The sequence below is a fragment of the Dipodomys spectabilis genome, unplaced genomic scaffold (genome assembly GCF_019054845.1).
Source record: "Dipodomys spectabilis isolate Male_0828 unplaced genomic scaffold, ASM1905484v1 ptg000365l, whole genome shotgun sequence".
In the NCBI taxonomy this organism is placed as follows: domain Eukaryota; kingdom Metazoa; phylum Chordata; class Mammalia; order Rodentia; family Heteromyidae; genus Dipodomys; species Dipodomys spectabilis.
This window is the reverse complement of record NW_024871042.1, coordinates 3866187-3889762: the sequence shown is the minus strand read 5'-3', so window position 1 is coordinate 3889762 and position 23576 is coordinate 3866187. Positions and strand designations below refer to the sequence as shown.

Below are 23576 nucleotides of genomic sequence, written 5' to 3'. Positions count from 1 at the left end.
GAGCAAATAAATTTCCACCGCGCGGGCGAGCGCGCTCTTTTTTTCCGGGACGTTCCTCCGTGAGAGAGGCTCCGAGGCTCCTCGTCTCGGTGTCTCCGTCTCGGGTGTGCGGTCTGTGCGGTCTTCGTGTGGTGCGGAGCGAGGGTAGGCTCCGCCTTGCTTCTTTGCCCGGCTCCAAGATGGACGGCGGCGGGGACGGGGGAGGCCGCTCTGGGGAAGCACGTGGCTTGCGGCTCGCCTGCTCCCGGGGCTGCTGGGATGGTGGCGGAGTCCCCAGGTCTCCAGGCTGCCGTCGGGCAGGGAGGCCGGCGGAGGCGGGGCCGGGGCCGGGGCCGCGGCCGCCCCTGAGAGGCACCCCGGCGGCGGAGGTGGCGGCGGCGGCGGCGGCCCAGCCTCTTCTTTCCTCGCACAGCCCAGGCCGCCCCAGCTCGAGGTCCGCGTCGCCATGGCCGCGGTTCCCGAGGTGCTGCAGCAGCAGGAGGAGGACCGCAGCAAGGTGAGGTCCTCCCCTCCACTCCGATTCCGTAGTCCGATTCCGTAGTCCGGGGTGTTCTGCTCCCCGCTCCCTTTCCCGGGGGGGGCTCTTCGCTGCTTGCGGCCCTCCGCAGAGCAGGAAGCTCCTGAAAGGCCTTAGACGACCCCCTTGGCTCTCCCACGCCTCAGAGAAGCTTCTCCGGGTGTTCTCAGTGGATTCCCCGATTCCCTCCGAGAACAGGGCCAGACACGCGCGTCCGCAGTGGTCGAGCAAGACCCTCGGCCAGGCGTGGTGGACTGATCCTTGGAGACCCCCATAGTGTGTATTTCAAGACTTAACACGGTGGCTCCGTGGTTGAGTGGAAAGTGAACGTTACAAAGTCCCTTAACGTGCAAGCGGCACCGGCTCGTTTCCTCCAAAACCGGCGTGTCACCTCCTTTTGCTGGAACTACTGGGGAAATTCCATCCCGAATCTGTAGCGTGTCACTTGCAACTTCATAGAAGAAGCTACGTGCTTCCCAGCGTGATTTTGAGTTGGTGCTTAAATACTTACTGAACTTGTGTTTCAAAGGTCGCGCGTTTCTTGAGGTCCGGTCCAAAAAGATTATTAATGTAATAAACAACGTTACTGCCAATTAAAGACTGACAAGTCTCCACGCTTTTATTGCTCCTTTAAATGTGAATCCTATTTTGCATAACATACTGGGTTGAGCCACGATCGTGTGGGCAGAATCAACACCATTTTTAACGACAAAAACTTAAATCTAAAAACATTACCCCGCGATCAAAAGAAACTTGGACCCTTTAGAACTGTCTTTGAATGGAGAAATGCTTTTTCTTCCAGTTAAATTCTTGCGTACTAAGCAACTGGATTCTTCCAACAAGGGTATCATTGTTACTACTTATTGAAATAGAGCCTTGTACCAGGGAGGTTCTTGATTGGGGTGTTGTATTTCTTTGGAAGCTCTTAATGGAGCATTCTATATAAAGTTTTCTTCTCCCTGCCAAATGTAGACAAACTGGGTAAGAATGTTGATTATTTGTGTGTCTGGCACCTTTGAGTAAAAAAAATTTTTTTTTTTGGGTCCGGTCGTGGGGCCTGAACTGTGGGCCTGGACGCTGTCCCTCAGCTCTTCAACTCAAGGCTAGCACTCTACCACTTGAGCCACAGCGCCACTTCCGGCTTTTTTTCTTATGTGGTGCTGAGGAATTGAACCCAGGACCTTGAGCATGCAAGGCAAGTGCTCTACCACTGAGCCACCTTCCCAGCCCCTTGAGTAAAAATTTTTGATTAGAATCAGCTATGCAAAAGACCTTTATCACTTTAGTTCTTTTTTTTTTTTGGTTGGTCGTAGGCGTGAACTCGGCCTGGGCGAGTCCCTTAGCTCTTAGGCTCAAGTCCAGCACACTTGAGCAACACCACTTCCGGCTTTTTCTGCTTATGTGGTGCTGAGGAATCGCACCCAGGGACTTGTGCATGCAAGGCAAAAGCACTCTACCGCTGAGCCTTAGTTCTTATCTTTAGTCACAACTGAGTCTTTAAGATGACTTACTACCCTGGTTCTTAAGCAAAATCTGAGGGTTTTGAAAAGTATGAAATGCCTCCTGACTTTAGTTGGTAAAGGGGCTTTGTCAATTTCCATAGTGCAAAAAAGTGGGATTGCAGAAGAGATAAGTAAATTACTACTCTTGACATGTGACTTCATTTTATGCTGCCTCCTTTGATACTAGTACTGTGCTGTTAGAGGATCATGCTTTTACAGTGAACTAAAGGGCCTTTGCGTTGTGACTAGTATAAAACAGTAACAGTAGTCCCAAGTGTTGGGACGCACTTGCACTGAAATACTTGATTTTTAATCAATGTTTAAATATTGTTTTTCCTGTGGTGGGAAGCCAATCATGGTTTTATTCTTGCTAATCGTATGCTTTGCCCTATTATTGAGCTCTGGTCTCAGTTTTTAATTTTCTTTTAATATAATTGCATTTTGATTATGTTGAAAGGATTTAAATGTGTCTAGCTCCTGAGAACCAGTTACCAAACGAACTCTTGTGGCCCCTACTTTATAGTAGCTTCGAAGAGTACTACTGTCCTTAGTTCATGTGGACTGGATGAAAGTTCTCAGATGTCTCAGATTTTTAGCTGGTGTGGTGGGGAAATAGAGATTTTTCAGACTGTCTTCAGTCATTTAGCAACTTGTAGATTTGTCATCATTCCATTTACTGAAAGTCATGGGCTTGCCATTGTATTTAGGTGTCTACTTTTAGGTTCAGTGTGTCTTGTAGGATCTTTTGGAACGAATTATTCTTATTTAATTTACGGCAAATGAAGTACAGTAGCAGTGGCATTAGTGTTTTTACTCCTCATTGCCTTCTGGGAGTTTGCCTAGGTTCTGAAGAGCTTTAGATTTCTCTGTGATTGTGAATAGACTGAAGTAAGTTGAAAACAAAAAAATGGAAAGCTATTGTTATTATGTTAACACATTTGTAATCTCCATACTCAGGAGGATATCAGGTTTAAGGCCAGCCTGGACTACAGACTCTGTCTTGAAACAAAGTAGGTGCTTTTCTCTGGTACTTGCATGTGCAAGATAACTCTGCTTTGCCTGATGCCTTTTTTTTTTTTGGTGGGTCCTGTGGCTTGAACTTTGGGCCTGGACACTATCCCAGAGGTCTTCAGCTTAAGGCAAGCAGCTCTACCACTTGAGTCACAGCACTTCTGGTGTTCTGATAGTTAATTGGAGCCTCCAATTAACTGGGATCCTCAGATCTCAGCCACCTGAGTAGCTAGGATTACAGGTGTGAACCAACCGGTACCCTTTTTAACTGGAGAAACATCTTGCCAAAAAACAATTAACCAAGCTGGGGGCTGGTGGCTCATGCCTATAATCCTGGCTTCTCAAGAGGCTGAGATCTGAGGATCATGGTTCAAAGCCAGCCTGAGCAGAAAAGTCCGTGAGACTGATCTCCAATAAACCGCTAGAATACTGGAAGTGGTACTGTGGCTCAAGAGGTAGAGCACTTGCCTCAAGTTGAAGAGCCCAGGGACAGCGCCCAGGCCCACCAAGCCCCACTACCGACAAAAAAAATTAGCCATAACTTGTGTTAGGTGGATCCGTTTTTGTAGAAGCTGCTACTAGTGTTAGTTTACTCCATTGACCACTCTGTGTAGGGACAGTCTTGAACTTTGACCAGTACCATAGCAAAGCCACAATTACCTCTTTTTTTTAACCTCCTTTTTTTAAACTGGAGTTTTATGTTTTTTTTTTGTACAGTCCAGGAAGTATTGTTTATCAGTGTTGCCCACGCCTTAGTTCTGGACCAGTAACTTGCACACTGTGTCTTCAGTGTCCCAATTATGAACATAGTACTTGAACAAGTCATGATGTACCTACATGTTTATGGTTTCAGGACGAAATTGTGAAGAGAGTTGGATCCAAAATCAAATCCACCCTTTCTAAAATGATATGATTTGGGGGGAGTCAATCAAGTTGTACCAGGGTAGTCTTAGTGTGCCCATTGGTTGCAAGGTTCTTTTCAGATAGGTGATTAGCGAATTGTTACGGCTATAAGTCTCATGGACCTTCCTGCGCTGGCTGGCTTTGAACTTTAATCCTTAAGCTCAACCTCTTGAGTAGTATGAGCCACCAAAGCTCTGCTTGCCTTTTCTTTTTGATCTAGAAAGGAAGGTGGCTATACAGGCCTTTTTTTTTCTTAAAGTGTCATTGATTAATCCTAATTTGACTACAGATTTTTCTTGGGCTGTGGGGCTTGAACTTGATGCCTGGGCGCTGTTCCTGAGCTCTTTTGCTCAATGCTTTTGCTCTGTCACTTTGGGCACAGCACCACTTCAGTTTTCTGGTGGTTAATTGGAGCTAAGTGGACTTTATTACCTGGGCTGCCTTTGAGCCATGATCCTCAGATCTCAGCCTCCTGATTAGCAAGGATTAAAGGCATGAACCACCAGTGCTAGGTTTTAATGTGGCAGTCGTAAATACTATTAAAAGTGTCTCTACTTTTTTCAGGCTATTTTTTAAAATTAATTTTTAAGAAGTATTAGTGTATATAAGTACAGGAGTGTCATGATAGCCTGTCCATATTAAATATATATGGTTTGGGTAGTAGATGAAGGGCTTTATTTTTGAATAAAAAATTGGTTAGAGTTTTCACTGTAAGTAGAATCACCCTGGTTTCCTTGTTGGATTTCTATGACATAATATTTGTGAACTCATTTAAAAAATAGCCAATGAAGCCAGGTGCTACTCAGGAGGCTGAGATCTGAGGATCAGTGTTCAAAGCCAGCCTAGGGCAGGAAAGTCTGTGAAACTCTTATCTGCAATTAACCACCAGAAAAACAGGAAGGGATATTGTGGCTCAAGTGGTAGAGTGTTGCCTTGAGCTAAAGAGCTCAGGGACAGTGCCCAGACCCAGAGTTAAAGCCCTACGGAACAACCCAGCCCCAAAAGTGAACGATTTGGTTTCTTAACTTGAAATTAGTTATTTAAGGTTGTATATGAACATAATTGCTTTTGGTGCCATATTGAGAGAGTTGGCTAGTTTGTGGGCTTGCAGCCTTGTGACATGATGATTCAGTTTATCCATTCGCTGAGTGTGCTGCATTGACCTTCTTACCAGGCTTCAGTTCCTGTTCTAGGAACTTAGGTCTATGTAGTTTCCAAATGCCTTGCAGCCTACAGTGTTCTATTGTGGGCTGCTTGTGTGTTGGGATTCTACTGGGAGGAATGGTTGGTGTCAGCAGGGATGGGTCCCATTGGGTCCTATCTCACCAAGATGAGTGGTGAAAATCTGATCACTGCCTGCAGCCCATCTTATTTTTAACATTGTACCTAAGTGATTTAATTCTTTATTTGTGGGGGTCTTCAGGGCCTTGGAGGTAAGATGGACTTGCCTGCCCAGGCTGGCTTCGAACTATGATCCTCAGATCCCAGACTCCTGAGTAGCTAGGATTACAGGCATGAACCACCTTATTCATGGTTATTTATGTTAATTTGAAGTCTTCCATAAGTTCTTAGTTGTGTTTGTGAGGACAAAGTTGTGATTTCAGGCCTTAAAGAGAACTAGTGGGAGGGAATGGTGAGAGTGAGTTCTGTAATGGCAACTAGTATAGTATTTAAGAAGTGATTTCATTGTTTTCCATGAACCAGTGTCAAGATAGGAGAAAAACAGTTCAGAGTATCTTGAGATATTTTAGCCATTTTAAACCAAGAGAAAGACTTTGGTATTAGTATCACAGAACATTTCCTTTTTGAGTTGAAACAAAAGTTTCATAAGCACATATCCTGTGGATCTTATTTGCAAAAGTTAATACAATGTTTTTGGTACATCCTTTTCCCCTTGTGCTGGTCCTGTTGCTTAAACTCAGTGCCTAGGCTTTGCCACTAAGATTTTTTTTGTTGTTCAAAGTTAGCATTCTACCATTGCAGCTGCACAGCTCTTTGGTGGTTAATTGGAGAATTTCTGCCAGCCTAGCTTTGAATCTCGATCCTTAGATCTAAGCCTACTAGTGTTGGTAGGATTACCACAGGTGCCTGTCTGCTTTGCCATCTGCTTGTGTGTGTGTGTGTGTGTGTGTGTGTGTGTTTCTTTTACCAGTCCTGGGGCTTGGACTCAGGGCCTGGCTCCTGTCCCTGTGTTTCTTTTGCTCAAGGCTAGCACTCTTGAGCTACTACTTGAGCCACAGTGCCACCTCCAGCTTTTTCTGTTTATGTAGTACTGAAGTCTCGAACTCAGGGATTCATGCATGCTAGGCAAGCACTCTATCACTAAGCCACAATTCCAACCCATCAGTAAACTTTTTGAAGAGAATGTTGCTGATACTAAGTCTAATGCCTGAATGACTCATAATTACCTGAAAGACTGGTGAGTAACACCTTGAGTTCTGTAGGATTGTTGTGCTGCAAATGTTTAGGATGCAGCTGGGAGATAGAGTATTCTTAGCCAGAAAGTGCATTGGTCCTGCCAAAAATACTCAGATTTCTTTAAGATAGTCTTGCTATGTAGCCTGTGCTGCCCTGAAATTCTTGATCCTTCTGCCTTGCACTGCTGAGATTTGTTACACTCCATTCTTAGATTTCTTGAAAATAGTTAAAACATTGCTTCCAAATGCCACAATGCTTCTTCATCCCTTATCTTTCCTAGGAGGACATGGTAGGGAAGTACATTGGCAGCTGAGAGGATCTGAACTGGACATAAAATAAAACTCTTCTTAGAGAAATCTGAGAGTCATCTATAATACTTAAATTTTTATTGTCGGCTGGACACTGGTGGTTCACGCCTGTAATCCTAACTACTCAGGAGACTGAGATCTGAGGATCCCGGTTCAAAGCCTGGGCAGGAAAGTCCAATTAACCACCAGAAAACAGGAAGTGGCACTGTGGCTCAAGTGTAGAGTGCTCTCCCTGAGCAAAAGAGCTGAGGGACAGCACCCAGGCCCGCCCTTAGTTCCAGCCCCAGGCCTGGCCAAAAAAAATCATCTGATTCTCCCAAATGACTAATGAAAAACAGGTAAAACTACATGCTGAAGGTCTGCTTTACCTGCCTTGATATATAAATGACCATTCTGGGAAGTGGTGCTGTGGCTCAAGTGGTAGAGCACCTTGAGCTGAAGAGCTGAGGGACAGTGCCCAGGCCCAGAGTTCAAGCCCCATGACAGCCAAATAAATAAATAACCATTCTGGGTATTTTATAATGCTTATTCAAGGCTCAGTGGCCAGCAGGGCTGTGTATTTGCTAGAAGATTGCCATTATTGCCCTTAGGTCTGGTGGGTTATTTAAGCAATTACTGTGGCATGGGACAGCAGGGCCTTTGTTTTGTTGAATAAGCATAAAAAAAAAGAATGCTGAGCTTTTCATTGTGCTTGGTGTTTCCAGAATGAGGACACAAATGCTGACTTAGAAGATCCTAGAATTTTGCAGTTTTTCTTCCTTGTTAGTGTTACCTTTATCTGAAGGGTTATATGCTACAGTGATAAAACCCATTTGGTGGTTGGTGGCAATGGAATTGGTGATTGAATTTCCAGGGTTTTGTTTTGTTTTGTTTTTGGTTGGTTGTGGGGTTTGAACTCAAGAGTCTGGATGCTGTCCTGGAGCCTCTGTGCTCAAGGTTAGTCCTCTACCACTTGAGCAACATTGCTGCCTGGGGTGAAGTCCCTCAGCTCTTCAGTTCAAGGCAAGCACTCTACCACTTGAGCCACAGCGCCACTTCTGGCTTTTTTTTTTTTTTTGCTTTTGTGGTGCTGAGGAATCGAACCCAGGGCCTCATGCATGCAAGGCAAGCGCTCTACCACTGAGCCACCTTCCCAGCCCCATAAGTTTTTTTTTAAAGACCCAAAATAGGTAATGCTGAGTGTTATTTGCTTATTCAGTGCTTAGGAGTATCAATGTCAGAGCTGGGAATGTGACTTATGGTAGAGTGCTTGCCTAGCATGATGAAGCCTGGATTTGACTCCTCAGTACCACATAAACAGAAAAGGCCCAAAGTGGCGCTGTTGCTCAATTGGTAGAATGCTAGCCTTGAGCAGAAGAAGTTCAGAGACTGTGTCCAGGCCCTGAGTTCAAGCCCCAGGACTGGCCAAAAAAAAATTTCAAGTGGTTGGGATTTTGTGTTTAAAAACTTTATGAAATGGTGTGTCTACATAAAAATGACTTCTGGGGAAGGTTTCTTGTTATATTGGGAAGTTAGTTATGAGTTATCACTAAAACCTAGAATAGGTGGCATGGGCATTTTTCCTTAGTCAGCAATGAAACATTTTAGATTTGTTAGTTAGGATTTTTTTTTTCTGCTTGTGTGGTGCTGAGGAATCGAACCCAGGGCCTCATGCGTGCAAGACAAGCGCTCTACCACTGAGCCACCTTACCAGCCCCTTGTTAGGACTTTTTTAAATTTTTATTTATTTTTTAGTGTCTTGTTAGGATTTTTGAAGGAAGTATTTACCCAACAGTAATTTATCTGAAGGAAGTAAGCTTTGTTTTTGACAGAAATTGATCAAAACTGGAGTGATTATAATGTAGTCTTGTGGACTGTGATATTTCATGCCAATTATCAAGAGTACATTTTGAAGAAACAGTACTTTGGTCCAGAAGTTGACCAGATTATGCTGTGATCTTCATTAATAGTTGCTGTTGAAATGAAATTCTGCCCACAGCTCTTTGAGATAGTCTGAATGGCATAGCTCAGTATCACCTCCACAATCTGATGGTCTTCCTGCGTCAGCATTTCAAATGGTGGAATTACAGGTTTGTTCCACGGTTCAGGGCTTACTTACAGAACTTGAGGCTTCTAGGAGGAAAGCCATAACTGTGGCAATGTAGGATTTTTTTCCTACAATTTGACTTTTCTTTCCTTAGTCACATGTTTGTTTTTGATGATTAGAGATGAGTCTCCTGGGCTGGCTTCAAAGATCCACAGATATCAGCCTCCTAAGTAGATAGACTTACAGATGTGAGGCACTAGCAACCAGCTTTGTATTTAGTCTATAGCTGATTGGGCCAGATGTTTTACTTACTTAGAAACTAAAGTGTATTCTTGATACTGTATATTTTTATCCACTTAGCTCTAGCCTTCCTCTTGGCCTTCTGTTTTACATAATCTTGAGAGTGGTGGTGATTTTTTTTTTTTTATTTTGGTAATAGAGCAAAAAGAATGCGGAAATAAGAATTGTTACTATTCTCCCTACTCTTTTAATCATTAGTACCCAGTCCTTTTGCTCTAACTAGTTATTTTGGAGATGGATTCTTACAGACTTCTGTCTGGACTGGCCTCACTGATCTTCTAGGTTCCAGTTTCCTTACCCTTCCCATCAGATTTCTTAGTTGTTTGCTACAAATCTCTGGATATAAGTTGGTCCACTTATTTCTATACTCAGTTCCTATATTATGTGATTCTTTGCCATCATGGGTTTTTCCAGAGTCATCTTTCAGATTTTTGGTGTAATTGATGGATTTTGGATGTTCTTTTTTGAGGGGGGGGGGGTCCGGTCATGGGGCCTGAACTCTGGGCCTGGGCGCTGTCCCTCAGCTCTTCAGCTCAAGGCTAGCGCTCGACCACTTGAGCCACAGCGCCACTTCCGGCTTTTTTCTTTTTGCTTATGTGGTGCTGACGAATCGAACCCAGGGCCTCAGGCATGCAAGGCAAGCGCTCTACCACTGAGCCACCTTCCCAGCCCTTTGGATGTTCTTTGAATATTGCCATTTATGTAAGAAGTTAGTAATCCACTGTGTGCACTGGAGTATATAGTTAAATATGTTTCTCCATGTGTGTCCATGTTACAATCATGCAATTGGTCTATTCAGGTTGCAAGAATATTTTCATCACATGGATTAAACAGCAAGTTTCCTAAATCTGAAGATCATTTTTGTGTGTATGTGTATATATATATATATATATATAGAGAGAGAGAGAGAGAGAGAGAGAGAGAGAGAGAGACTTCTCCCATTTTGGGGCAGGTACTTCTTAGGGTTGAAGTCAGTTTGAGACTAATAATACAATAATGTATTTCAGCTGAGATCTGTGTCTGTAGACCTGAACATTGATCCCTCACTTCAGATCGACATACCTGATGCACTCAGTGAGCGAGATAAGGTCAAATTTACAGTGCACACTAAGGTAAGCTTACTAGGCAAAGTACAGCCTGAAGTGTCTTGTCTACATAGTACAAATTTTCAGCCTGTTTTTAAATTTGTATCAAGGGGGCACTGTTAATAACATTCTAATTCTGAAGTAAATTCTCTTGCTACTTTAGCCTGATCTGTAATACTTGAGTTTTTTAGGGGTGAGCATGAAAACAGGCTGCATAGTTTCTGCTTGTTGACCTGTTCAAAGTAAATGAAATTAATTCACTGGAATGAAAGTGAAGCTGAGTAAACAGTAGGTCAGACTTCTTTAAAACAGCAACTGTACTTTTAAATTGGGAGTAACTGGTTAACTTCATATTTTTACTAGTAGATTTTTATGTTTATGGCCAGGAAGAGAATTGTGAAAAAAATTCTTTACAGACCATGTTGTGTCTTAGTTATAGTTTTTGTCGTGGTGATAGGATCATGTGTTACAGCTTTGTTTATTTGGTGTGACGTTGTATTATGCAGAATTTTCCCATGGTACAGTCCCAGGAAACCCAAGCCACTTAATCAGGTAATGTTACCACTTCTTTCTTTACAGACCACACTGCCCGTGTTTCAGAGCCCAGAGTTTTCTGTTACAAGGCAACATGAAGACTTTGTGTGGTTACACGACACACTTATTGAAACAACCGACTATGCTGGGCTTATTGTGAGTGCATTTTAAAAAAATAAGTAATTAACCTATTTCCATCTACCTTGCTATTTCTATTATATATGTTTAAGGATACTTAACCTATTTTTTTATCACAGGTTGTACAAAGTAATTTTAGAGTCATTAATTCTTTTAGACTTAATACTTGGAGAATAATGCTGGAGTTATGAGATTAAGCATATAAAATAGGCTTTAAGGGTAAACAGTTTAAGTATTAAAGTCTTAACCAACTTAGGCTTTATTTTTCTATGGTATCTTCAGGCATCATTAGAATTGATATATAAGGGAACATTGTCAATACTTAAACAGTAGTGAAGGAGACCAGGTATCAGCACTGAAGATGAGTTATCTTAGCTAATTTAAAGTGAGAATTAAGTACGTATTACCTGCCAAGAATCTTTCTGTTTTTGTGTTGGTAATGGGGTTTGAGCCCTCAGTGTTTCTGGCTCTCACTTTGTATTTTTGCTCAAGGCTGGCTTTCTACCACTTGAGGCACTTGGTTCATTTCCAGCTTCTTGATGGCTGTAATTGGAGGAATCTTTTTTTTTTTTTTTTTTCTTTTGGTTGATCATGGGGCTTGGGCGCTATCCCTGGACTCTTCAGCTCAAGACGAGTGCTCTACTGCTTGAGCCACAGTGCCACTTCTGGTTTTGAGTGTTTTTTTTTGGGGGGGGGGGAGATAAGAGTCTCATGAACTTTTCTGCCAATGCTGGCTTTGAATGGTGATCCTCTGGCGTCCAGCTAATTGGAGGAATCTTGATGCTTAGATCTCAGCTTCTTGAGTAAGTAGGATTATTGATGTAAGCTACCAGCACCAAGCTTAGGACATACTTCAGTAATCAACCAAAATTAGTACTTGCAGTGTGGTAGTCCTGGGGATTTAACTTGGAGCCTTGGTACTGTCCCACAGTTTTTTTTTTGTTTTTTTTTTTTTGGGGGGGGGCAGTCATGGGGCCTGAACTCTGGGCCTGGGTGCTGTCCCTCAGCTCTTCAGCTCAAGGCTAGTGTTCTACCACTTGAGCCACAGTGCCACTTCTGGCTTTTTCTGCTTATGTAGTGCTGAAGAATCTAACCCAGGGACTCATGCATGCAAGGCAAACACTCTACCACTGAGCCACCTTCCCAGCCCTGTCCGAGTTTGTTGCTCAGGGCTATTGCTCTTCCTCTTGAGGCATACCTCCACTTCTAGCTTTTTTTTTTTTTTTTTTGCCAGTTGTGGGGCCTGAACTCGGCCTGGGTGCTGTCTCAGCTCTTCAGCTCAAGGCTAGCACTATACCACTTGAGCCATAGCGCCTCTTTCAGCTTTTCTGCTTAGGTGGTGCCGAGGAATCAAACCCAGGGCCTCATGCATGTGAGGCAAGCACTCTACCACTGAGCTACCTCCCCAGCCCCTCACTTCTAGCTTTTTGGTGGTTAATTGGCAATAAGTCTTACAGGCTGCCCTAACTTGCTTTAAACCTTGATTCTCCTGAGGATTACTGGTGTGAGCCACTGACACTAGCTGTGTTAGTATAGTACTTTTTGTGTGTGGGGTACTGGGCTTAAAATAGGGCATAGTGTGTACAAAACCAGGCAAGTGCTTTTACCACTGAGATATATCCCCTATCAAAAAGTGAGAAGCTAAAGGATTATCCATTGGGACTCAAATTATTTTGATAACTGTTTGATCAGAGAGAAAAGGGTTTCAGTGAAATTACAGTTGACTTAGCTACTTGACTGTGGTGGCCATCTGTGATGGCAAAAACTGTGTTGAACCGGTTAGCATTTACAACTGGGGAAAGGTTTTCACAAGTTACTGCACTGCATCTGCTGCAGATTCCTCCAGCTCCTACAAAACCAGACTTTGATGGCCCTCGAGAGAAAATGCAGAAACTGGGAGAGGGGGAAGGGTCTATGACCAAAGAAGAATTTGCCAAGATGAAACAAGAACTAGAAGCGTAAGTAGATTTTCTTTGGCCTTTTTTGTGTGAAAATTAGAAAAAGTGTTCTGTGAATATGAATGGGAAAAATCTAACAACTTCTCTAAAAAAAAGTTACAGCAAGCTGGGTGTCTCACACCTGTAATCCTAGCTCTCAGGAGGCTGAGATCTGAGGATTGCGGTTCAAAGCCAGCCTGGGCAGGAAACTCTTGTGAAATTCTTATCTCCAATAAACCAGCAGAATGGGGCTGGGAAGGTGGCTTAGTGGTAGAGCACTTGCCTTGCATACATGAGGCCCTGGGTTCGATTCCTCAGCACCACATAAGCAAAAGAAAAAAGCTGGAAGTGGTACTGTGGCTCAAGTGGTAGAGTGCTAGCCTTGAGCTGAAGAGCCGAGGGACAGTGCCCAGGCCCAGAGTTCAGACCCCACGTCTGGCAAAAACAACAACAACAAAAACAAAGACAATAAACCATCAGAAAACCGGAAGTGGCACTGTATCTCAAGGGATAGAGCACTAGCCCTGAGCTGAAGAGCTGAGAAACAGTGCTCAGGCCCAGAGTTCAAGCTCCATGACCAACAACAACAAACAAATGTTCTGTAGCCACTAGATAACTACCACAATTGGCATGTAGGTCTAAGTTCTGGCTTGAGGCAGCTGATGGTAATACATGATTGATTCCTTCATTGATTCATTCCACAGATTCCAAAATGGTAGCTGTCTTATTTAATGAGATTCCAAGTTAAACCTAAATATTATTTCAGCCCAATTACAGTATTTAGTGACATCAGTTAACCAGGAGTTAGTGGTATTGGTCAGATAGTTGAATAATGCCAGCTGAATTTTGTATATTCTTGTCTTTTCAGTGAGTATCTAGCTGTCTTTAAGAAGACTGTGTCCTCCCATGAAGTCTTTCTTCAGCGACTTTCATCTCATCCTGTTCTTAGTAAAGATAGAAACTTCCATGTGTTTCTGGAATATGATCAAGATGTAAGGCAATTTTATTTCCTTCCCATGGTCCAGCTGATATACATCACTTACTATCAAAAATACTTTATTCCTTTTGGGGAAAAAATATCCTTAGCAACAATATAGAAACAATTATCCTTAGAAAAAATATCCTTAGTAACAATATAGAAGAGTGAGGGAAGGGGTAACATTGTCCAAAAAGAGAAGTACTCATTACCTGACTTGTAACTGTGACTCCTGTATATCACCTTTATAAAAGGAATGTAAAAGCAATGGAAAAAATTTTAAATGCTGCTTTGTCCATATATCTATTATAAAAAATGTCATTCTTCCAAAGACAAGTATTTTCCCATTAAGTTTGGTATCCTTAGAATCTTTATTTCTTCCTGGATACCTTTTTTTTTGAAATAATATTCTTTTTTTTTTTCATGTTAGATATTTTTATTATCTATAAGTATTTCTACAAAGGAGTTTCTATTCAACAAATCAGTTTACTTCTTTGAGCCACAGCTCCACTTTGGGATTTTGAGTGGTTAATTGGAGATAAAAGTATTACAGAATCTTTTCTTCGTGGGCTGGCTTTTAACTGTGGTCCTCCAGTCTCGCCCTCCTGTGTAGCTAGGGTTGCAGGTGTGAGTCACTGGTGCCGAGCATTTTTATTTTTTTGAGATGTGTTCTGTTATGTAGCAATTTGCTGTATTGCCTGGGGTGGCCTTAAAACATTTCATGATGTTCCTGTCTCAACCTTCCAGGAGCTGATATTAAAAACAAGACTTCTTGTTTTTCTTTTTTTTTTTGTGGGGGGGGGGGGGGGTCCGGTTTTGGGCCTGAACTCTGGGGCTGGGCACTGTCCCTCAGCTCTTCAGCTCAAGGCTAGTGCTCTACCACTTGAGCCACAGCGCCACTTCCGGCTTTTTTCCTTTTTTGCTTATGTGGTGATGAGGAATCAAACCCAGGGCCTCATGCATGCAAGGCAAGCACTCTACCACTGAGCCACCTTCCCAGCCCCTTACATTACTTCTTAATATTTGTAAGACAAATCCTAACCCAGAAAGTTTTTCAAAAAACAATATATTGAAAGTGGCGCTGTAGCTCAAGTGGTAGAGCGCTTGCCTTGAGCTGAAGAGCTGAGGGACAGCGCCCAGGCCCAGAGTTCAAGCCCCACGACCGACAAAAAAACAACAACAACAATATATTGAAAAAACTGGTCCTCTTAAAGATTGAAAAGCCTCTAAGCCTTGTTGTCTACATAGTTATTTAGGGTATTTCTTAGGTTAAGATGTTTTAAATTCTGTAGTGTGTGCCTATACTAGTAAGAAGCATTACTTGGAATTATTTAGAACTGAAGATCCTAGAACGCTTACAATAAGCCCTTTTTTTGGTTTGGAATCTCATTTTCTAGCTAAGCGTCAGACGGAAAAATACCAAAGAGATGTTTGGTGGCTTTTTTAAAAGTGTTGTAAAAAGTGCTGATGAAGTCCTTTTCTCTGGAGTTAAGGTAAGGAGTTGACACTGAGAAAACTAATTTTGTAGGAATAAATGTCTTATTTCTTGGAAAGTGATATTTATAAGATAACATATACTTGGGTTGTTTGAAATTGGCTGTTTTCATATACTTAACTTTTAGTTCTTCAAAATACCTAGTTCTCTTTAGAGAGGTAATAATGAGTATCCATGCTTTAGTATTTCAACTTTTTACCTATCCCATAGGGATAGAAGTTACTCAGTTATCTGAGGGAAAAACTATGTTCTCCAAAGTGGTAACTGAACCACATAGCTAACAGGTAGATGAGCACATGATGTGTTCATATGACAGACCTTACCTGCCATGATAAAGAAACCAAACTTGTCTCACTGCATTAATAGATACAGCTTGTTGTTTTCTTTTTAGGGCTTTCCTCTTTCTTTTAAGTTGTCATTATTAACATTGATGTTTTATTTCAAGATTTGAATAGGAAGCCTAGAACATAGGTGCTGAGTAGTGGGGGATCATTGTGAAATGAAGGAACTTTAGAGTCACAAAGTGTATCTATGCATATGTGATGTTTATCCCTGACCAATGACTGCCTGCCAGATGTCTCATTCTAAAGTAATTTTTGTGCTAGCTCTGGGGTTTGAACTGAACCTTGGGTAATGCCTCTTATGCTTTTGGGCTCAAGTTCAGCACTTTACCACTTGAGCCACAGTGCTACTTCTGGCCTTTTCTGTTTCTGGTGCTAAGGAGTCAAACCCAGGGCTTCATGCATGCTAAGCAAGCACTCTACCATGAAGCCACATTCCCAGACCCAACATATTTTTTTAAAACTAATAACCCAGCAATATACATATAGATCAAGTTGTCAAGGAAGCAGTGTCCCATTGTACAGAACCACTACTATTAGAAGACATTACCAGAGCTTGTTGTCTATTGGCTAGCCAGTTGCTCTTCAACATAATTGTGCTACTGCACACGGTCTTGGGTATCAAATAAGAAAAAGTATTTATAAATTTACCTTTTTTTGGTCTTGAATTAGAACTTCACCTTTGAGCATTAACCTGTGCAGGTTAGTTCTTGTGTATGTTAGTCCTGAGGCTTGAACTCTGATGTTTGATTTCTGCTTGGGCTGTGCCTCGTCTATGCTTGTGTTACAAAGCTGGTGCTCTCTCTTTTGTTTTTGTTTTTTTTTTTGGGTCCGGTTGTGGGGCTTGAACTCTGGGCCTGGGCGCTGTCCCTCAGCTCTTCAGCTCAAGGCTAGCACTCTACTACTTGAGCCACAGCACCACTTCCAGCTTTTTTCTTTTTGCTTATGTGGTGCTGAGGAATCGAACCCAGGGCCTCAGGCATGCAAGGCAAGCACTCTACCACTGAGCCACCTTCCCAGTCCCTGGTGCTCTCTCATTTGAACCACAGCTCCACCTTTGTTTTTGGCAGGGGGGTTTAGTTATTTGTAGTAAGTCTCACAGGCTGACTTTGAACTATAATCCTCAGATCTTAGCGTCTTGAGTAGCTAGTGTTATGGGTATCCACCACCAGTGCCTGTCTTTTGGTAGGGGGGCGGGAAAGCAGTATCTTGACTGTTTGAACACAGACTAGCCTTGAACTTACAATCTTCAACTTCCCAAGTATTAGTTCTACCCAAAATATTTTGCAATATGAAATACTCATATTCTTAAGAATGTCTGCCTGTTTCTTTTTTCCTTATTTTTAGGAGGTAGATGACTTCTTTGAGCAAGAAAAGAATTTCCTTATTAACTATTACAACAGGATCAAGGATTCCTGTGCTAAAGCAGACAAAATGACCAGATCTCATAAAAGTAAATACCTTTTCCCACTTGCCGCTTAGAAGACCTTTGCTAACATATCTACTTTCTTGTGCTAAAAAGGCTGTGCTTGTTTCTCTAGATGTTGCTGATGACTATATCCACACTGCTGCCTGTTTGCATAGCCTGGCCTTAGAAGAGCCCACAGTCATCAAAAAGTAAGACTTCGTTAGAATAACATTTCCCCAACCTTATAATGAATGGATAAGGACTGAACAGTATAGTTAAAAGTAGCTCTTGAGTACTCTCTATGGCTTGGGTTCTACACTGAAGCACAAGCTCGACAGATACCTCCTAGTATCCAATCTTACCCTCTGTACATAAAGTACTTCTGACAGTTGTAAGGAAGTGAAATATAGCAGCTTTTAAGGAATACATTTCTGTTATATTTGAGGAAAATTTGTCTGTGACAATTGGCTCTTGCCATATTCTCTGGTGATGATCTGTCTGTCCTTTGTTTTTAAATGGCAGAGTCTTGCCTTGTTGCCCAAACAGGCTTCAAACCACCACATACTGATCTAAGTGTTTACCATGAGTTCTCCATCTTGGACACTTCCTGTATTTTTCCAAATACTACCTCTGCACATCTGCATACTTCCTCTGACTTGAGGTTGAAAGGCTGGTTTATAGCAACCAAGATGGCAATATTTATTGATAGGTAACACCCATGGTTATCCTCATAACCTTGTTAATAAGAATCATCCTGGACTTAAGCATGATACTAATGAGTGGGGCAATGTAAATGTGCTCTACTATTTAAGAGAATTGTAATTAACATTTGTTTGGTAATTAATCCTAAAGTACCATTCATATCTTAAGTTCATCCCTGATAGCAAGTTTAAGATCTTTAACCTACAACATTGTTTTCAGGTACCTGTTGAAAGTTGCTGAACTATTTGAAAAACTTAGGGTAAGAATTTTTGTTCTTCATAAGTTATCATTGTAGATTTCTAGAGTGAATGGATTGTGACTTATTTATTTTTTAATAGAAAGTAGAGGGACGAGTCTCATCAGATGAAGATTTAAAGCTGACAGAGCTACTCCGATACTACATGCTCAACATAGAGGCCGCAAAGGTAAGAGGGAGGGAATTGTTTTAACCAACACATCAGTGCTAGACCATGGTACCACGAGCAGAATTTAATGCTAGAGATTTCCTTTTTTGAAATTAAAAAAAGCGGGGGGGGGGGGGGGGGGGGGAAAGGTAGACATTGACCAGATCTCCTTGTATCATTGTAATTAAGGCTTAAGAGGTAAATATAATAATGTTTCTGATTATTTTATTCTTTCCTCATTTACATTTTGACCTGAGGAGGCTTTTGTCCTGTTATTTTAATCTTAGACATTTTATTTTACTTTATTCATTTCTTTTTTTTTTTTTTTTGGCCGTTTGTGGGACCTGATCTCAGCCTGGGCACTGTCCCTCAGCAATTCAACTAGCACCCTATCACTTGAGCCACAGTACCACTTCCAGCTTTTTCTGTTTATGTGGTGCTGAGGAATCAAACCCAGGGACTCATGCATCCAAGGCAAACACTCTACCACTGAGACACCGTCCCAGCCCTCTTAGACTTTTAAAACATTCTTTAGATTTTATTTTCTGACTTAAGCTCATTAAAAATTTTTCACGGAGGGGGCTGGGACGGTGGCTCAGTGGTAGAGTGCTTTCCTGGCATGCATGATGCCCTGGGTTCAATTTCTCAGAACCACATAAGCAGTAAACGCTGGAAGTAGTGCTGTGGCTCAAGTGGTAGAGTGCTGGCCTTGAGCTGAAGAATAGAGGGACAGGCCCAGGCCCAGAGTTCAGGCCCCATGACCAACCAAAAAAAAAATTCACAGAATATTTCACACAAAAAGCATTACAAAAGTAGATTATGCTTTACTGAGTTTTGACAATTATTTTGTCTCATGCAGTTTTTAAAAAATTGCATTACGTATTTTATACAGCGCACATAATCGCCACTTTTAGATATTTGTGGTAATTTGTGCCTTGTCATAAGATTGCAATCATGAGATTGGATCCCAGGGAAGATTTTCAGGCATGGATTGTGCTGGACAGGATCATGCTATTTCACATTCTTAAAGTAATTTTCAGTTATTGAATTAACTAGAAAAATATCCATGTTTTTACTCTTGCTTAGTTTTAACATCTGGTCCATAGGCAAAATTTCAGTAGATGGTCCAGATCCATGTACAAATAGTGTGCTAATCTACCTTAATTTTTTTTTGGGGGGGGGGGGAGTGTAGAGGACTAAATCCACAGCTTTGTGTATACCAGAAATTTTTTTGTTGTTGTTGTATTGTTAATTTTCTTCTCAGGATCTCTTATACAGGCGCACCAAAGCCCTCATTGACTATGAAAACTCAAATAAAGCTTTGGACAAGGCCCGATTAAAAAGCAAAGATGTCAAGTTGGCTGAGGCACATCAGCAGGAATGCTGCCAGAAATTTGAACAACTTTCTGAATCTGCAAAAGAAGGTAGAATATTTTTCTGCACTTTTATTTTGAAATTATTTATAGAGAACACAAGTAGTGAGAATTACCAACCAATATCTACAGCTGGGAATGTATGTCAGTTGTAGAATATTTAGTCTGTTATCTAATCCTGTGTTTAGTGTTCAACACTTTGTTCCCATCTACTTTATTATTTGCTTACTTATATATGTCCTTGTGTGTGCTCATAAATACATATCTGAGATCTTAGAGGAAATTAGATTATATACATGACATTTTATGTTTGTGCAGCTTCTGGGGCTTGAACTCAGGGCTTAGGTGCTCAAGACTTGTGCTCTACCACTTACTTGAGCCACATTGTCACTTTGGCTTTTTGGTGGATGCTTAGTTGGAGTTAAAAGTATCATGGAGCCGGGCGCTGGTGGCTCACGCCTGTAATCCTAGCTACTCAGGAGGCTGAGATCTGAGGTTCACGGTTCAAAGCCAGCCCGGGCAGGAGAGACCGTGAGACTCCTATCTCCAATTAACCACCAGAAAACCGGAAGTGGCGCTGTAGCTCAAGTGGTAGAGCGCTCGCCTTGAGCTGAAGAGCTGAGGGACAGCGCCCAGGCCCAGAGTTCAAGCCCCATGATCGACAAAAAAAAAAAAAAAAGAAAAAAAAAGTATCATGGATGTTTTTACTCTAGTTGACCATTTCTTCAAGGAGTCCCCCCCCCCCCTTTTTTTTTTTTTTTTTAATGAGATAGGGTCTGTCTTTGTATCTTAGGCTGTCTTGTAGACATTGTAGACATACCACTATCCCTTACTTGTTCTGTATTTGTGGTGGGTTTTTGTTTTTTTGTGCAATGTAGTACTGGATATCAAACCCAGTGTGTATACATGTTGGGCAAATACTTTACTATTCCACTGCAACTTTGTCCCTAGATAGGTAAACTTTTGGACATTATGTTCTCTTTCCATTTGAATGTGAGGATACAGGCATCCATTTCATCCATGCTGATTTTAATTCCGTTGGATATGTTCCTAGAGGTCGAATTTTTTAGCTTTGAAGAATTTCCATTTTCCTTGTATTGATTTTCATGTCTTCAATGCAGATGCCTAATTTTCTCTACCAGTCATGCTACTTTTTTTTGTTTTGATAAAACATTCTTACAGATGAGGAATAGCTTCTTGAAGTTTTAGTTTGTATTTCCACCAAGATTAGTGATTGCTGGGCCTTTTTCATGAGATTGTTGGCATTATATGATGTCTTATAGAGTTTACTGTTCTGAGGACATTGGTAATGTTATGGCTTATATCCCATTCCACTTTTTCCCTGCACATTAGTACCTTTGGATAAAACTTGGTCCATTTAAGAAGCACATAGCTGTAACCATACCACATCTAATGTGTCTCAGTGGTGACTCAAGAAAGTTCTGGAGATAATTTCTAAGGATATTTGGAAGATGCAGTGCATTTGAAGGTCAACTTTATTTTTTAAAATCATTTTTTTTTTCTCACCATAGAACTAATAAATTTCAAGCGGAAGAGAGTAGCAGCATTTAGAAAGAACCTAATTGAAATGTCTGAACTGGAAATAAAGCACGCCAGAGTAAGTGTTAAAACTGAGCCAACAACTCTAGTGAACTTTTTTTTTGTGGCAGGGATGGGGGTTTAATGTCTTAATTTGTTGTCCTAGTGTTAGGTAGATGGGATTTTCTTTTAGCTTTTTGGTGTTGATCTGTAATGGTATTTAGTGTATGGGAGTGGTCAGTGGGAGTTTCTTCTACTGCAAACCAAAATATATTACCTTGCAATACAGAGCATTCTTGTTCCCCTGCCCTCCCCACCCTCTACTGTGGTTTGCATTCAAGTCTGTATACTCGGCTGTACTCTGCCACTTAAGCCGCACTTTCAGCCCTGCTTTTAGTACCTAGGATTAGGAGCAGGAGTCTAGTTTCTCCTTGCCTGTTTACAGGCCATTCTTCTAGAGTCTGCTTTAGTAACTTGTGAATTTTTCAGAGGAAAATCACATATTTGAGGCATGCCTAAGATCAAAGCAAAAGCTTGTCTCAAATATCAGAAGTTATTTAGTATCTTGGGTATTCATGGTGTGTGCCTGTGTGTTGTATGTATGTAGACAGGTGCATATGTATGCATGTACCAGTGTCAGAGGTAGACTCAGTTTGATGTTTTTGCTTGGCTTTGGGGGGAACTCACTTCGAACCTCTATCTTCAAATCTGGTTATTAAGCAGCTTGCAAAAGTTTTTGTTTTAAAATACAGTAATCTTATTTGGTATGGGTATTTGTAAGTATGGGTTTCTAAAAGGAATATTAGGTGCTTATGCTTGTTGGTGGGTCGAGGTTTTAGTTCAGCAATAATAAGGACTTGGGATTGAGCGTCACCACAAAAAAAATATTTGATCCGTTTTCTCCATTCTTAATTAGTCCAACTTCTTGTCAATTTGTAACCACTTGAAAATATCGTTTTTTAAAATATAATTCATAGCCATGAAGTACTTAGCATTTTAAGTTTACTGTATGTCTTTATTTTGTGATGAGCATTTAAAAAGTCTTGATTTAATTTGAAATCTTGCCCATAACTTGACCACCAGCAGATCTTTTATAGGCTGAGCAAGACCTTGCAGAAGTGAGTGGTATGATTGCACTGGACTAGAGGTGCTGGAGCAGTGCCCACTCGCAGGCAGCATTAGCAGGCCCTCCCCTCAGAGAGGAACTCTCTGGCTGAACTGGGAAAGGATAGGTAGTTAAAATTTTAGGGATTTAGTGAGGGGATGTCCCCCACCCTACTTTTGGTTTCATGTTTCATGAGAAAAGCTGTGTCAGAGTGTGTGTTTCATTCTTGAGTATATTTAGATTCTAGAGCAGGTTACTTTACCTTGACTTTGATATTTGGTTTATTTGTTGATTTTCTTTCCCCCCAGAACAATGTCTCCCTCCTGCAGAGCTGCATTGACTTATTCAAGAACAACTGATCTGCCTTGCTCTTAAGGAAGGAAACAAATGTGAAAGCCAGCATCACTTGCACTTAAATCATTACCACAGAAGATAAATAGCCTTGACTTTAGTTTAAAATTGTGAATAAATAATATTGATTTCTAAAAATCTTAACACTTAACCATGTTGGTTTAAACAAATTTTCATTGCATGCTACTTGGATTGAATATAACTAATCTTTCCTCTTGCATTTGATACCTCAAAGTAGGCAGAATCTGAATACTGGATTCTCCTGCTGTCATCCTCAGTTGTTGATTGTCAGGTGTAGGAGACATGTGCCTTCTGAAAACAAGTAGAAGCAATCATGTGGCCCATGTCTGTCTCACCAGTCTTGCCCTTACAGACATTCCAATTCTTCATTTGGCATTTGCTCCCTGTTACATCATGGTTCTTTACTTAGATGTTACTCAAACAAGGGCAAGTTCCTGTTTGTCTTCATGCACCCTTCAAAGCTCCATTTTTGTAGTTGGGTCATAAACATTTAATGGTGGGGAGTATATAGGGCTTTGCACATTAATATAATATGGCCTGCACAAGAAAGATGAGCTACCTCTGGTGGGTAGCATGCATGTTTGGGCTTTTCCTTTTTTGTTTCGTTTGTTGTTTTGGTTTTTTTTTTTTTTTTTACAAAGCATATAATAAAATAATAAATCCTGATACTGTATGGAGTTTTTGGGTATTTTTGTTTTTGGTAGAAAACAAGGCCAGAATGTGTGTCCCAAGAATTGCAACTGAGCCGAGATCATTGGCCTTGGTGAGAGAGCTAAAGAAAAGCTATGGTGCACAGACTTAATCTGTGGTGGTGACAGCCAACAATCTTGATTTGTTCTGCCCTACAGGAGTGTGTCCTTGTAGGCCTTGCCCATCCTCTTGGTTGTACATTGAAGATTGTTTGAGGTAGTAACTGTGATGAAATAAACACCTGTGCCATCAGCTTTCTTGCCTGTAGGTGGCAGGTGAAGACCAGGGCAGCCACCTGCCCAGGCCTTAGGGGTACTAATGAGTGGCTCAGAAAACCTAGCAGGCCTGTTAAGTTGCCCAGATCACCATCTTGTGGTTAAGTACCAGTTGCAGCAGGGATGGAAATGCCCTTCTTAGCTACGAGCTCTAGTATTTCTAGGCAGTGGCTTTATCCTTTGGGCTTAAAATTACTGGTCACACAAGATAACCTCC

The 23576-nt window shown here is 41.5% G+C and overlaps 1 protein-coding gene and 1 non-coding gene across 3 annotated transcripts; both read left to right on the top strand.

The window, feature by feature from the left end:
• Positions 1-56: 56 nt before the first annotated feature.
• Snx5 (sorting nexin 5) lies at positions 57-22524 on the top strand. Of its 2 annotated transcripts, XM_042666391.1 has the most exons (14): positions 57-144; positions 413-496; positions 9993-10097; positions 10650-10760; positions 12579-12700; positions 13548-13671; positions 15053-15148; positions 16839-16944; positions 17033-17108; positions 17821-17860; positions 17940-18026; positions 19270-19429; positions 20911-20996; positions 22331-22524. In XM_042666391.1, exons 2-14 carry the CDS (start codon positions 446-448, stop codon positions 22379-22381), a joined length of 1215 nt encoding a protein of 404 aa, XP_042522325.1. In that variant the 5' UTR covers positions 57-144; positions 413-445; the 3' UTR covers positions 22382-22524. The 2 variants fall into 2 exon arrangements, with proteins under 2 accessions (XP_042522325.1, XP_042522324.1); XM_042666390.1 differs by lacking the exon at positions 57-144 and having other exon boundaries at positions 317-496.
• Positions 5049-5286, top strand: LOC122096168. The gene has a single exon (XR_006145261.1). It is a non-coding gene; the product is annotated as a small nucleolar RNA SNORD17 (small nucleolar RNA).
• Positions 22525-23576: the final 1052 nt, after the last annotated feature.